Source organism: Gossypium raimondii, chromosome 12 (genome assembly GCF_025698545.1).
Source record: "Gossypium raimondii isolate GPD5lz chromosome 12, ASM2569854v1, whole genome shotgun sequence".
Taxonomy (NCBI): domain Eukaryota; kingdom Viridiplantae; phylum Streptophyta; class Magnoliopsida; order Malvales; family Malvaceae; genus Gossypium; species Gossypium raimondii.
In genome coordinates this window covers 34,663,509-34,679,813 of record NC_068576.1, presented here as the reverse complement: position 1 = coordinate 34,679,813, position 16,305 = coordinate 34,663,509, and the positions used below count along the sequence as shown (strand labels likewise).

The 16,305-nt window shown below is 35.1% G+C and overlaps 2 protein-coding genes across 2 annotated transcripts; one reads left to right on the top strand and one right to left on the bottom strand.

Annotated features, from left to right (window-relative positions):
- Positions 1–1,135: 1,135 nt before the first annotated feature.
- On the bottom strand, positions 1,136–3,912 carry LOC105763773 (cation/H(+) antiporter 15). Its single transcript, XM_012582119.2, has 3 exons — positions 3,643–3,912; positions 2,563–3,564; positions 1,136–2,491 (listed from the first exon to the last, which is right to left on the bottom strand). The coding sequence occupies exons 1-3, from the start codon at positions 3,910–3,912 to the stop codon at positions 1,136–1,138; spliced, it is 2,628 nt and encodes an 875-aa protein (XP_012437573.1).
- Positions 3,913–7,209: 3,297 nt separating this feature from the next.
- On the top strand, positions 7,210–8,786 carry LOC105763772 (uncharacterized). Its single transcript, XM_012582118.2, has one exon. The coding sequence runs from the start codon at positions 7,578–7,580 to the stop codon at positions 8,547–8,549; it is 972 nt and encodes a 323-aa protein (XP_012437572.1). The 5' UTR covers positions 7,210–7,577; the 3' UTR covers positions 8,550–8,786.
- The last annotated feature ends 7,519 nt before the right edge of the window (positions 8,787–16,305 follow it).

Genomic DNA, 16,305 nt, shown 5'->3' with positions numbered 1-16,305 from the left:
AGTACAATTTAGGGATTTTTACAGATCAAGATACTAAGTAAAGAAATTGCATAATTTAGATTGATAGTGACAGATGAAATCGAGGTGAATTCTTTCTTGAGTATTATTTCGCTTCTTGGTTGTTAATCGTTTATTTTTCCTGATTTGTTCTTTTTCGCATTCATAGTTAATTTTAGTTTTAATCAATCACTTGAATTTATCGGTTAAATAATATAAAGACGGTAATTACTAGTATTTTTAGTCTTCGTGGGAATAATATCTTTGCTCACTATAGTTATACTATTAATTGATAGGTGCACTTGCCTCAGTGAATTTTTTAGTTAGTTTTATGGACATCAATATATATAAGTCAGTTAAATTCTATCACTTGAAATTCTAAATACTATTCATAAACTTACAATGCATTTAAACCCATTTCGGACATTCATACTTGAATCTTTATACTTAAGAACAACAATTCTTCACTTTACCAAGTAAATCTTTTTCATATCTAAATTTCTAATCTAATCAATTAATATCAACACCTCAAGCACGTAACAGTGGTAACACTTCGAAACTTAAACAATTTTGAAAACAAACACACGGGTTAGCTAAATTGAGTTATCATGTTCACAAAATCATAAAATTTATGAAAAACAAATTATAATTTACTTACCATGCAAGGCCAAAAGCGAAGGAAATTCTTAAAACTTTTCTTTCTTCCTACTATGGTGAGATTTCGGAGAAGAAGATGAGAATGCTACTCCTAAACACTCCTCATAAATTGCCTCAACAACTTTAAGTTAAAATCTAGATTTTGCTTTAATATTACTAGGTTAATTTAGAAAAACAAGTTTGAATTATTGTAAGATACATGACACAAGACCAGGTTAAACAGATATTTGAATATTATCAATTATCGAGCATGACATAATACAACGTATAAAAACAATATAAAAAGATAGTTGAAATATGATATAACACAAAAAGTAATATACGGTCAGCGTAAATACATTGAAAAATAATGTAAGTATGAAGACCAAAAAAAAAGAGCTGAAAAAGAAGAAAATATTATTATGTTGTATAAGTGTTTGTTTACCTAAAACAAAGCCCAAGCATTGATTTAATTTCAGTGCAGAAGAAATAAATTGATGAATCATAAATAATCATGGGTTATTTGATGATTAACAAAAGGTTGATTGGAAAAGCGTGGAGCATCCATAGATACGGTTTTTTTGGAGACACAGCTGATGTTGTTTTTGGAGACAAGGGGAGGGCGAGGGGTAGCCTTAGGAGCTGATTGTTGCATAACCAGAACGGAGGCGGACGTTAAGGAATCCACCGATATTAATGTATCCCCAATCAGCCCAATCTCTGGGAATTCATTCCAATCACAAAGCCCTGAGGTCAATGGAGATTTGGTATCATATCCTCTACCAACTATATACAAATCAAAATCATTATAAGCTGATTTAATGGTGGATACAAGCTCGTCTCCACTGTTCACAGGTTTTTCCATGTATGCAATGGATTGATCGTGCATTGTTCTAAACCTAAACTCATTAATGTAGTCATCATCAAGCATTTTCTTCTTATCTTTCTCGAACATGGCCGAGAATGCCTCCGGATCATCATTAAAATTAGCCTCAGCCTCAGCCTCAGCCTCAGCCTCAGCATCATCTACTACAGTCTCCAACATGTCTTTTCCGGGGACAAATCTCACTACAGTTAATGCCACCCCGGGATTCCCTGCCATTCTCCATGCATAAGCCAATGCCTCTCGGTCATCAGCTCCTTCAAAAAAAAGCATAGCCACTCGAATTTCACGTATACTATCATGTTCAAAATCCAGAGGAAGATGTCGAGTTAGGCCCCGATCCACAAGTATGGCAATAGAACAAGGTGCATTTGCAAGCAAATGTTGACTCACTTTTTTGTGCTCGAGGCTTTCATCCACCCATCCCCCAATGCCATTGGGTTTCTTGTGATATGGGAGTAAGATGACAGCCACGTTCTTATCTATGGCGAAGTTTCTAACATCTTCATGCATAGTGGAGAAAGGCGACACTGCTGTGAGTGGATAGACAGCGATAGCACGGTTGTCGTTTTGGAGGGATTCAAAGGCATGAACAATATGCTCCGCCTCGAGTCTTTCTCGACTGGAGTTACCACAACCAGCTATATCATTCATGTTACTCTTATCATGGAAAATTAGCATGGCTGAAGCACGTCCTGTGAGCTCAACCAAGTAGACAGCGAAAACCACAATTGGGGATTTTCTTGTGGCATTTGAAAGATGCAGGAGATTGATTAGGCCAGCAAGATTTCTGCTGGAATGGAGGCATGCTAGCACTCGAAGCTCCGTGTCTGGTTTACTCCTTTCTAAATTCATCCGATGGTAGTGCTTCAAATGCCTTGCGGACTTGTGAGTGAAACTCACTACTGGACCAACCAAACCCGTCATGATTAACATGGCAATCACCATCCAAGTATATGTTTGTTGGTCAAAGCCCTGAGGTAAAAAAAATGTTTAGTTAATTACAGTATATATGATATATAAGAAGCATATCAAAGAAATCCAACCTTTACGTTCCGACCCTCATGAAGAACAATGATGGCAATAACGCCCTTGGTGTTCATCAGGACCCCCAAGGCTAAACTATCTCGAAACGAGCATTTTGAGTAGAGGCAAACAAGAAGAGTGCTGAGAATTTTTATCAAGGAAGCCACAACCATGACAGTAGCGACCAGAGAATAACGAAATCCAGCAGCTATAAATGCAACGTTGGTTCGTAGGCCAGCAACCAAGAACACAGGGGGTAGCAAAATCCCCACGACGAAGTCTTCGATTTTATCCATGATCTTAATCCCAACCTCTGAACTGGGTATCATCAGTCCAAACATGAAGGCTCCGAACATGGGATGTACGCCACATAACTCTGTGACAAGCCCACAAAGGAGCACCCCTGTTAGAATGAAACCTACATGTTTCTCGTTGTATTGAACTTCCATTGACGATTCCTCTCTTCCTGCGTTAATCCGTTTAATCATCCAAAAGATAATAGGCCGAATCACAAACCAACATATCACCATGAAAATCAAAGTTGGGATTATCCTCAGAAAGTTGCCATGCCCATTAACTATGGCTACTGTTGCCACGAGAAGGATCCAAGAAACAAAGTCAGTGAGAACAGCTGAAGTCATGGCCATCTTTCCAAGATCCGTGGACATGAGCTTGAGCTTTGAAAGTATCCTAGCCAAGTCCGAAAAGCTTGTGACGGTAAGGGCAATTGCCCAAAAGAAGCCACCCTCCTTAGGTGCATCTGGTCGTTCATTCCGAACTAGCTGGTATAATATCATTCCCACACATCCGGGGAAAATAATTCCGGCAATGGCCACACGGCTTGCTGTTTTTCCCATTTTCCTGATTGGGGTTAGGTCCATCTCCAGACCCACTAGGAACATATAGAATGTGACGCCAAGGCTCCCCATTGTCTCTAGCAACAATGCCCCCTCAAAAGGGTGAACGTAAGTCGCTATCCATGCCTCTCTAGTCAGAAGACTTGGGCCTAGCACAACGCCTGCCTACATTATTCACCATCAACAATCAAAATAAAATACTAGCTAGTGTTTGTTCAACAACAAATATATACATATACATACAAGAACCTCAGAAACAAAGCGAGGTTGACGAATAGGTTTGAGGATGATCATGAAAACCCGAGTGAACATTATAATGAAGGTCAGTTGTAGCATAAAATTGGGGAGACATCTCATCAAGGGATTCGCAGCTTGCCAATCCGTAGCGGCATGGGTCCGGTTTTCAACAAAACATACATTGAATTTATTTTCTAAGCCATCCACTATGTTGTATTTTCCTAATACGCCGATATTCGGCCTATCACCTACGTCAATCATGCCATCTTCCATCATTTTGTCTAATGAACAAAATCTTTTCTTGAGAGAGTTTTTGGAAGACGATACCAATTTTGAAGAGACAAGAATAAAATGGAAGATATTTGTTGCTGTAAGTTGAAAAGCAACTATTTGGAATATACAATTAACCGCATTTTTGTTGGATTTTCAGTTGTGAAAACCGTTGGTGACAGATAGACACCAAATATTGAAGGATATAATATATATTTTCTATCCCCAAAACAAGTTACTTGACATATGGTTATTTTGGGGTAAATCCGAATTATGCAACGAATAAGAACGAAAAAACGAGAAAATTGGACACTAATATTTATGTGAAAAAATTTCTCTGAAGAGGATAAAAATTCATGAGTAAAGGAAACTTCACTAGAACAGCAAAAACCGAAAAGGAGTACAATATAGAGAAACAAACAAACCCAAACCCAAAAAATACAAAGTTCTCCTAAAATTCCCACAAAATTCTCTTAATTATGTTATTGAATCAAACTCTTTAAGATTGTTAAAAGCCCTATTTACATATTAAAATTTGTGCGCTAATCTGATTAAAATATCTCTAGAGTTATTAGAGTTTCAATAGGAAAAAATTACGGAGTTTAACTAAGAGAAGAAACTCAATTTAGTGGGAAACACGTCGTGACGTCCTTCGCATCGTCGGGACGTGGCGATTCTTCTCATCGGGACATCGTTGTATAATGCAATTTGGAGTAATCAGAGTTTAACTGGGAGAAGAAACCCGATTTATGTGGGGAACACATCACCATGTCGCAACATCCCCATTCACATCGTCACGACGTTGGGAAGCTTCTCATCGTGACGTCGCCGTCTATTCGATCGAAAATGTGAGTCACACTCCACAAATGAAAAATTAACCATTTTCTTTGCTTTGGTTTAATCTGATTGCCAAATAAAAAAAAATGTGATTTAATTTATTAACAAAAATGAACCCTAATCCGATCAGCAGTCTATAAGGCTTTGTCTAAAGATTTAACAGGTTTTTATTTAACTATATGTCGTATTTTGCTCAAGTAGTTAGATTGGGTGCTGATAAATGTTTATAAATTCTGAAATCAACTAAACTTTATTCTTCTTGCAGCATGATATTCATTTTATTTAAACAAATTTCCAATGAATTATAAACCAAAGGGAAAGCACCTCTCTATTTTTTCCTTCACTTTGATTCATAAGATTGGACTCCCAAATACCTATCAACAAAACTTGAGTTGAATGGTCATTATCTAATATCGCATCATTTTAATTATATCTATACTTATATTAAAATCTTTAATGAAATTGTATCATAAGCAAATCGAACATCAATTTAGTTGAAAATTTATTAAAATATCTTGTTAGTATGCAAAGGAGTGAATGTTAATACTAGGGTGTTTTTATATTTTCATGTTTTTAAATAAAATAATACTATAATAAAGAAAAAAATAGAATGTCGATAATAGCAATGTATCTCAAAGAAAATAAAAAAATAGAACACACAGATTTTAGTTGGAAACCCTTTCGGGAAAAAAATCATGGGCAGAGTAGAAGAAATTTTACTATGTCGAATTCGAATGATGACAAAGAGTATAGACCGCATCTATTTATAGGTTTAGAAAACCTTATTCTAATCAACGTCTAATAAAAGTAATGCAGTAAGTTTGAAATACCTTATTCAAATCAATATCAAACAGAGAAAGTAAACTTCTATATGAATTCCTCTTGTGTAGCATGTACCATACTGCAGATTGCAACCCCAGTCCAGTATCTTGCTTATTGGGGATTCACGATGGGCTGCGACCTTCACTCTCGCGAATCCCCTTATCTTGCAACTTGTATTTTATTTTAATAAGAATTTGGGTCACAACTCTAACAATAAACTTTTAACTTTATCATTACAATCATATAATTTTATGTGAATTTTTAATCAATATATTTATTACATAAATTATTTTCACCCTATAAATCTAATAATTGATTAAAATTTTCGTTTGAAATCTTTTAAGATGATACATACTCAATCGTTCGCTACATTCATCTTCACTCACACAATTATAATATTCGTTGTTGCCTTCATTGACTTAAAATTGTAGCATTTGTTTTGGTCTAGTCTAGTTGAGGAGTTTAAAATTCCGATGGTTCTCAAACAAAGATTTCAACTTCAGGTGAGGATAAAATAATGGAGAATTTGGTTGAATATAATTTTCTTTTTATGCAAAAATTAAAAAAGCTCCATACACCTAACATGAAAACCCTGCCTCCAATAATAGTAATTAAAATAAGGGTTTGATTGACAAAATTAATTAAATATTGTGGTATGAAGGGGTAAGAATGTGTGCTCTGAGTTGAAATTATCTTATATGAGAAGAGATTGTATGAAATTGTGATTCCATATCATCACTATCCCTTTTCAATAAGAGAATGACAAAGCATATTTTTCCTCCTGATTTTCGGCTTTTTCCTCCTGAAAAAATTTAAATCCAATTAAAAATACTAAAAATCAAGAGGGAAAATATGATTTATCATTCGCTTATTAGAAAGGGATAAGAATGACGTAGAATCACAATTTCATATAATCTTTTCTCTATCTTATATATATAGATTTTTGTAAAATATGATTAATGTTAGCATGATCTAGTGAGTATATCCTTTTAAACTAGCTCCCACATCATTTTTCTTTTAGCCGTATGCCAAAGTGTTCACACATAATACACATACTTTGACATGCAAGAACAATAATACAGCTTTTTTTTTTACTTTGAAAATGGGACCTCAAAAATCATCCATAAATCCAGGCTGTGGTAGAGGGAATGCCGACAAATATATGTCCGTCACCTGGCATTCGGGTCAACCACCATGGAACTGGAGATGAAATCCAACTAGCCCACTTGTTCCTGCAGCGCGTGCATGGCTTTGACAAGCACCAACATAGTCGGATCATTTTAACGTACAGTAAAAGCATTGTTGAATAAGATATTTTATGCTTTTTCAAGATATTTTTGTGCTTTTCAAAAGTATTACAAAATATTTTTTAACAAAAGATAAAAGAAAAAAATTTAACTTCTGTTTAAAATAACTTTTAAAAAGTAATGCTAAACTAATTCGAAATTTTTTGTAATGCCCCATCCTCGTAAATGACGCAACAACTTACCACGCGCGTCCCACTAAAATTAGGTCAATGAATTTAAAAGCATCAGAATCAAGGCGCAAGATATCTTAAAAATTGTAATGACCAAATATTTTGGAAGAGTACTAAGAGAGAAAAACTCAAAAGACCGGAGTCCAGGTTTCCTCAATATCCTACTGCTAAGTAAGAAAATAAAGATGAGTATTGATTGATTCAAAATTGAAGAAAAAGAAAAAGTATGGTATTCAAACCATTGCTTTATGATCCACGTAAAAAGTAATGCCCCCTGAGATCCTGCCGTTGTGATGTAGCGTGGCCTCATTTTTAAACAACGGTTTGGGTCGTCATTGACCAATCTTCTTCTTTCTAAATTTAAATGAAGATGCCAAAAGAGATAAGTTAACCCCATTACAAATACACACATTCATAGGATCAGCAAGTCTCAAGCACCCACCAAATCCTCCCTTTCTCTCCATCACTTTTTCCAGCTTCATTACATCTTACAACACCATCCACTTATGTCCCATCCCGAAACAACCTTTTTTTTATGGTTATACTCACAATTCACCAACATAGGACTACAACAAAAGCTTTTCTTTCTTCTTTTATTAAACAGAAGCAAATGAGGTGTAAGAAGCACCTTGCCGACCTAAGTAGCAGCGCCGGCGTGTGTGCGACATGTCTACGCGAACGTCTTCTGGAGCTCATGGCTGCGCAGACCCGAGACCAACAGGCTCTATTAACGCGCGTTGCTGAGAACTGTCGGAAGCCTAATCCGCCCCCGCTGGTTTTCCCTCGCTCTGTTTCTCCTTATGTCAGCCGACGGAAATCCGACGAAAACAGTGCCTCGGGATTCCACCACCAGCGGTTTTTCAGCACTCCTCAGATGGGCCCCACCTACAGTACCACAACTACCGCCGATTTTGAAGCCGCCAAATCTTTCAAAAAGAAGAGCAAGTTCTCGATGTTTTCGAATCTGTTCAGGCCGAGATCCGACAAGTTCAATTCGGGTGCTGGGACTCAGTTTCATCGGGACTTGTGCGATGAGTCGTCCTCGTCTTGGTTCTCAGCAATCTTTGCCTTTCATCGAAAGCAGCACAAATCTTCGAGGACTCATGCAGAAGATTTTGGCCAATTTGATCCTGGCTGTCGAAAATCATGCAGGGTCGTAAATCGTGGAATGTCGCCAGCGATTGAAGTGGATTCAGGAGACGAGTGTGATCAATCGCCATCGGTAAGCACGCTAGAAGCTTCCCCCCAGTGGAAGAGGACGCCAACAGCGGCGAGGGGGGGGAGAACACGAACAAGGAACGTGTCGGGATTAGCATTTTGCTTGAGTCCGCTCGTGAGGGCGAGTCCTAACCGACAGTGGAACCAAAAGGGTGGATTGCCACCTGACAAGTCGTTTGCAGGCGAAGGTAGGCCGCAGATGAAGCCCCACCTGGCAACCGCCGCGGGGTTTTGTGCAAATAGGTCCAGGAAGCTTGCCGATTTTGGCCGAGTCAACTATAACCACTGAGTCGATAAACTGTTGATATATGACCAGACACACTTCGTGATTTTGAGTGAAGCTACTTGCAAATGACATATCAAACTACGATTATGCCATTGCTTTTGTGCAATTTTTACTTTGTGATTCCTAAATTATTATTGATTTTCTTTTTGAGAAGAAAGAAAAAAGAGAAACAAAATTTGTTAGTTCCTGCATTTAGTGTTTTCTAAAAACAATTATTTTATAGAATATGATATTTATGTGCATTTTTTTTAATGAAAATTTTAGCTAGCTTCGTATATTCAATAATTTTTCAGTATAACCAACGTTCTTAAATCTCGTTATACCAAAATTTGAACTCACATAAATGATTTAAGATTAGTTTATCAATGTTTTTAAAAGTACTGTGAAAATGTGTTTCTAAATGTGCTTTTGAAAAGTTTGGTTTAAAATTTGAGTGTTTAGCATTCTTTGTTAAAAAGTACTTTTGAGAAATAAAATGTTTATTTTAGACATATTATTATCAAGTAACATATATACATTTAAATAATATTTAAATTAGTTAATATTATTATATTTTAGTAAGAATATAAAAAATTATTATAACTTGTTGTTAATATTTTACTATATGAAATATAAATTTAAATATTTGTAAGCAATAAATATTAATTATTTATAAAATTTAATTAGAATATATAAACTATATTTTAAATATTTAAATATAACCATTAAATATTTGTAATTAGTATTTTTATAAAATTAATTAATAATTTTAACACATTTGTAATTAAGTACCAAGAAAAAAAGGAAAGTATTATGTTATTGAAGGATAAAAAATTAAACATCAAAAGTATTTTAGGAGAGAAAAGTCAAAATTTTCAGCTAAAAATAACTTATTTAGCACAACTTTTCTTCCAAAATACTTTTGAAATCAAAAGTATTTTTTTAAGCACTATTAAACAGGCCATTAATACCATTAGAATTTGAACTCATATAAGCCATTGTAATCCAAAGGTAGGCTGCCCACTATCTTTAATAAATTTAATTAATTCATATTTATGGTCTAAACTTAAGAAAGTCTTTATTTGTCATATTCAAAATTGCTTAAAATGCATATTTGTATGTGATATGGAGATAGAGAAACAAATGTATTTTGGTATATCTTTCTTAATTGAAGATATTGTCTTGGGGCAAATTAAAGAGATTGTGCGGGCTCACTTAAAAAAAAAAGACCAATCAATAGAATCCTATTAATGCTTCATTTTGTGCTTCTTAGGATATCTTTAATTAATTCATTTGTATAACTTAAAGTTACTGTAAAATATTTTTTTTGTTGTTTTATAGGAGTTTAAATTATTCATCTAAGAAAAAGTAAACTTAGGAAATGTTGGATGAATTTGAACATGAAAATTGTATATGCTTCTTCCTCTTCCAACCAAACCTTAACCCGAAGCAAGGGACAAATATGTGGGGACCAAAATTCTTGAAAACACGGTCAAGTTGAAGTAATGGAGCCACGTGGATAAACATCAATGAGGTGGCAAAACAAAACTAAAAAAAAACCATATAAAAGAGTGGCCTCAGCTCCACGCAGAAATTAAGAAGACAAATGGTGAGTGTCAGTGTTTCTGCAACTGCCGCATCAGCACTTTTTGTTGGCCATGGTGGGTGCCTTCTAACCTCCCCCACAACACAAGGCCCTAGTTCTAGTCCAATAATATCCCTCCACGTCATCAACAAGAGTGGGTCAAACACAATCTAGGAAAAGGTGCAGTTCTCAATTTAGTACTGTCCATGTCTTGTTCCGTCTTTTACTCCCACCATCTAATTTGAAAGCTATTTGCATGTTTAAGAGCTTTTGAAACCAACTCCTTTTCTTCCTTCTTTTCCTTCAAACTGCCTGATGGGGAGGTTTAATTGTGTAACAGATTCAGCAAAATATTAAATGGAGAAGAGAACACTAAAGAGATGATAAATTTTATGGTTGAAATTTCTAACCAAACATATAATTATGAATCTGTCATTTAATCTTATCTCACTTTTTCCATGTGCTGCCTACAAACAACGTTTCATCCTAATTAAATGCCAAACAGTTGATGGGAGGGAGATGACAGAATTTGAGTTCCTGTTATCTAAATTTCAGACCAGGATTTAACCATAATTCATCATGTTATTTTTCATTTTATTTCACAAAAAACCCTAAAATTTCTCTACTATTTTATTACGTTGGCATCACACATTATGAATATATTTCAGAAAAAAAGTATTTAATCCAATCACTTAGCTCATTCTCTTATAAATGATGATAAAATGTATTATATTATTGGTGGTTAAGCTTATTCTATCCTAGACTAAGTGAATTAGCTTTTGCCTCAATGGAGAAGTCTTATTTTATTTGAGAAACAAAATAGCCAACTAGGGAGGTTGCTTCAATTTAGAGAGAACACAAGTGCAACATACAGCACTGCTTGCAAAATGTACATCTCATATAAATTAACGAAGGACTTCAGTATCATATAAAACAAAGTCCCGAAAGGCTAATAAAACCTAACGCACTTTGAAGAATGAAACGAGCCTCCATTTCTGGAATTAGAACTCCCTGTCGAGTGGGTTTGAAAGGAATTTAGTTGAAAATGTTATAGTTAAAACATATTCCATAAATTTATATATTTTTAAAAATAAATTAGTATTATACTTGGCACCACCTCTTTTTTCTTGAATTAAATAATTTAAATCTGTTTGTGCATGTGTCATGGGTTGCGTATGGAAGCTCACAATTATGGCACAATTGTGCCATCTATCATGTTCAAGGGAGATCATTTGGCCCAATCAGATTGGTCCGTTGCTTGGAGAGATTGAAGGGGCAAAGACAACGTGTGTGACATGCTATAGTTCATATGAGTTCCTTGCGATGCCCTTCGGGCTAACGAATGTTCCAGCCACGTTCTACACCCTTATGAATATGGTACTTCAATCCTTCCTAAATTGTTTTGTGGTTGTTTATCTTAACAATATTGTGGTGTACATTAAGTCACTTCAGAAGCATGTGGAACATTTGAGGGAGGTGTTCCAGACCTTGCGAGAAAAATAGTTTTATGTCAAAGAAGATAAGTGTTCATTCGCCCAACGCGAGGTACCGTTTTTAGGCCATGTTGTGGGAGGTGGCAAGATCCGGATGGATGGAAGCAAAATTCGGGCCATTGTTGATTGGGAACCACCAACCAAGGTAACAAAAGTGATATCTTCCCTTGGGTTGGTAAACTACTACCAACACTTCATCGAAGGCTACTCCAAGGTGTGGGATTGGAATCCTCAATGTAGAATGTTTTAACCAAGTGAAGCAAGTGATGACGAGGGAGCTCGTACTTGCTTTATCGGATTATTCGAAGCCATACGAGGTACGCACGAATGCATCAAGCTATGCGATTAAGGAAGTACTGATGCAAGATGGGCATCAAATTGCTTTCGAGAGTCAAAATCTTAATTAGACGGAGTGGAGATATACAATTCAAGAAAAAGAGATGACCATTGTGGTGCATTGTCTGTGCACTTTGAGGCACTATTTATTGGGTTCCAAGTTCGTGGTATTTACTGATATTGTTACAAATAGTTATTTTCTAACCCAGAAAAAGTTGTCTTCCAAGCAGACTCATTGGCAGATTTTCCTAGCAGAGTTTGATTTTAGTATGGAATACAAGTCGAGGAGTGCCAACACTGTGGCTGATGCGCTTAGCCGAAAAATTGAGTTTGCAACAATTAGTCAGCCCAATAGCTCTCTATTGGAGCGCATTCGAGAGGGATTGTCCCATGATCCCACAACCAAAAATTTAATCGAGCTTGCCAAGAACGAGGTGATTTTGGCTTGTGGGGGAATTGTTATTCACTCGAGGGCATCGTCTTTATATGCCTTAATATAAGAGTTTGCACAAGGAAATTATAAAAAAGTGTCATGACTCGAGATGAGCTGGCCATCCAGGTATGCACCACACTATAGATCTTTTGGAGGACCGCTATTATTGGCCTCATATAGGTGATGATGTTGAGACCTATGTGAAAACTTATCTATTGTGTCAACAAGACAATGTAAAATTGAAGACTCCGACCAGATTGCTACAACCTTTGTCCATTTCGAACCATCCATAAGAGAGTGTATCCATGGACTTTATTGTTGGTCTGTCTAAGTCTGATAGGTTTGCGAGTATTTTTGTTGTGGTGGACAAGTTTTCCAAGTAGGGAACGTTCATTCTAGCAACAAATGAGTGCCCTACTGAGGAGACGGCTCATTTGTTCCTTAGACATGTAGTGAAATATTAAGTAGTGTCACAGTCTATCATCAGTTATCAGGATGGGCGATTTACGAGTCAGTTTTGGACGGAGTTGTTCAAGTTGATGGGCTCTGGCTTGAACTTTTCCACTAGCATGCATCCACAAAAGGATGGGAAAACTGAAAGAGTGAATGTGTTGTTAGAGACGTATCTTCAGAACTATGTGAGTGCCACACAGAGAGATTGGTCAAAGTTGTTAGATGTGTCCCAATTTTCATACAACTTGCAGCAAAGTGGGGCCACGAACCGAAGTCCGTTCAAGATAGTGACAGGGCAACAACCACTCACACCCAATGCTATCATGACCCGTTATACAGGACCAAATCCACCAGGTTTTCTATAACAGCCTAATTTTTAGTGGTATCGGAAACAGTGATTCGAGATCACTAAATCCGACCAATGAGTCTTAAAATTTAATAATCTAATAATTATGGGTCAACTGTGAATTTAAAAGAATTTTTGAATTAGTGAATTTTGTGATTTATTGAATTTTGTGATTTAAAAAGAATTTAATAGGTAAATTGGGTCCAAAATGAGGTATCGAGACCTCGAGTTCATAAACCAAGCCATAAATATTTTTATAAATATTTATGGAGTGTCATTGAGTTAGTATAAAAGTTTCGTTAGAAAATTTTAACGTTTGGATAGTCAATTAATTAAAAAGGACTAAATTAAAAATAGTGCAAAATTTGTTAAATTGTAATTAAATAGCTTAAGTGACTAATAAGAAGGGATTTAAAAGACAATTAGGCCCAAATTATATGGGTTGGACGGTTGGGCAAGAAAACTCAGCAAGAAAGTAAGGAGAAACAAGGGCAAAATTGGAAATTTTACAAATTAAATATATAAAACAAAGATAAAAGTGAAAAATCTAGAGATTTCTTCATAATTTATCAGCAAAAACGCCATAGGAGGTCTGAAAAAAGCTGGTTTCTCATATTTTTATACCATGTGAGTTCAATTCTTGCTTTTTTCTTTAAAATTTTATGTTTTGTGACTTTTACAAATAGGTCCAACTATTGAATTCATTAGTTTTTGATTCCATGGGTGATTTTTTAAGTTACTATGAATAAGTTCTGGAATTTTATGATGAATTTATATATATTTGAAGTTTTAATTTCATTATAATATGATTTTATTAAGTGATTTTAGCATAAAATGATTTTTAGGACCTAATTGTGAAAGATTTAGGAATTGGGGTTTTGTACTGAAATTCTGAATATCAAAGGCTGTATAGTAGTCTAAAATGGTTGGATAAGGTGTTAATTGAGAAAAATTAGATCAATTGAAGGGTTAATTGAGTAGGGACCAAATTGTAAAAATTGTAAATTTTTGGTGTAAAAGTGTAATTTCAAAAATTGAAAGGCATAAATTGTGAAGTAAATTAGTATTGAATTATATGCTAATGAATGGAAAATTTTATATTATAGATCAGGAATCCGAAGATAAACGCAGAAAAGAGAAAGTATCGAACTAGTTTCTGAACTTTTACAACTTCTACGAATTGGCCCAGGTAGGTTCATACGGCTGAACTTTTATGATTAATTGTTAATTTGGGAATGATATAATGTATCAATCTGTATATTGTTGTTGAATTATGATTATGGTAAAAATGAGAATAAAATGAGATTGTTAGTTCAAATTAAAGGATATGCAGGATTGAGTACATAAGTTCAGAAACCAGTGATGAATTGATGAATAAGTCCATGGTGGATCCACGGAAAAGTGTGAAACGTAGGTATGGTATTCCAGTGAAGAAAACCATACTGAGTTGTGAAAAGTAGGTATGGTATTTTGGTATGGTATTTCGGTAAAGAAAACCATACTGAGTTGTAAAAAGTAGGTATGGTATTTCGGTAAAGAAAATCATACTGAGTTGTGAAAAGTAGGTATGGTATTTCCGTGAAGAAAATCATACTGAGTTGTGAAAAGTAGGTATGGTATTTCCGTGAAGAAAACCATACTGAGTTATAGCCTTGTATAGGCTCATAATAAAATCTTACCAAAATTTCACTAACAACATTAATAAACAAATAAAAATTCAACATTTCCTGCCAACCACAATCTCAAACAAGCCTATACAAGGCTATACTGCCAACTTTTTGATTTATATGGCATGTATAGGGAGTTGGTCAGTTTGAGTGTATTCTTATGATATGGCTAAGAAGTAGCAAGTAAATATTTGATAATGATTAACTATTGAATTGGCTATATAAGAATGTGTTTTGGTATTGTGTATGCTTAAATGATAGTTAATGCAAAGAAATTATAAAAGAGTAAAAATTTGCAATGGAACAGTTTTTGGACAGCAGCATTGATGTGATTTTGAAAATCACTAAAATGGTGGAAATTGAATTAGAAGTTGAGTTAGATATGAAATTAAATATGAATGAGTCTATTTTCACATGAAAGAAATAGAGTAAGCAAAAGAGTTGTATATTTTTATATATTTTAATTTTAGTGAGACAGGGTCAAAATAGTTTTGAAATCTCCTGTTCTGAATTTAGAAAATAATTAAAATTGTACAGAAAGAATTGGGAGTTATAATTTATATGTCTAGATTCCTTAGTGAGTCTATTTTCAATATAAACAAACAAGAATGTTATCCGAATTCTGTATAATGAGATAATTAATTTTTAGTGAAGAGGAGTCAGAGCTGTCGAATAGTGAAACAGGGGAGACTTTAAAGAATAAACTGTACTAATTGGCTAAATAAAAAATTCTGAAAATTTTATGGTAAGAAGATATATGAGTCTAGTTTCAGGGAAAATTTACGGATCTAAATTTCGAGTTTTGTAACTTGAGTTATAATTAAATTAGTGACTGTTGCGCAGGTGGACAGTTTTATTGTGAATAATGAAATGAATTGTTTTAATTTGTTTTAGTATTTGAAAAATTATTAATGTTTCCGGTTTGGACTCGAACTGTTTCTATTGCATGATTTAGGGTCTCGAGATTCTTTTTTAGGGACACATTGAATGAACGTGAGTGAATTAATTTTTTTTAAAAGCAAATTTTTATGCTCTGAACTAGTAAGTTAAGTTAGGTAATGCCTCGTGCTCGACTCCGGCAACGGTCTCGGGTAAGGGGTGTTACATTTTCGTTTTGTGAAGGATTGGCAAGAGCAGACTGATTTAGCTAGAGCTTTTCTATATAGGCAAGTAAGCGCAACAAGAAGTGGGCTAATTAGAATTGTAGGGATGTGGAATTTCAGGTTGGTGATTCAGTCCTTACAAAGTTGCACTCGATTTTGCGCAACAATAGCTTGCACAAGGGGCATGTGCGGCGGTATAAAGGTCCATTCCGAGTTGTAAAGAGAGTAGGTAAGGTGGCCTACAAACTTGAGTTGCCACCAAAACTCAAAGTTCATTCGCTATTCCATGTCAGTATGCTTAAGTCATTCTATGATGATCCAAATCGAGGTAAGTCCAAAAGAGCACCAATGGGGGTGAAGGTCT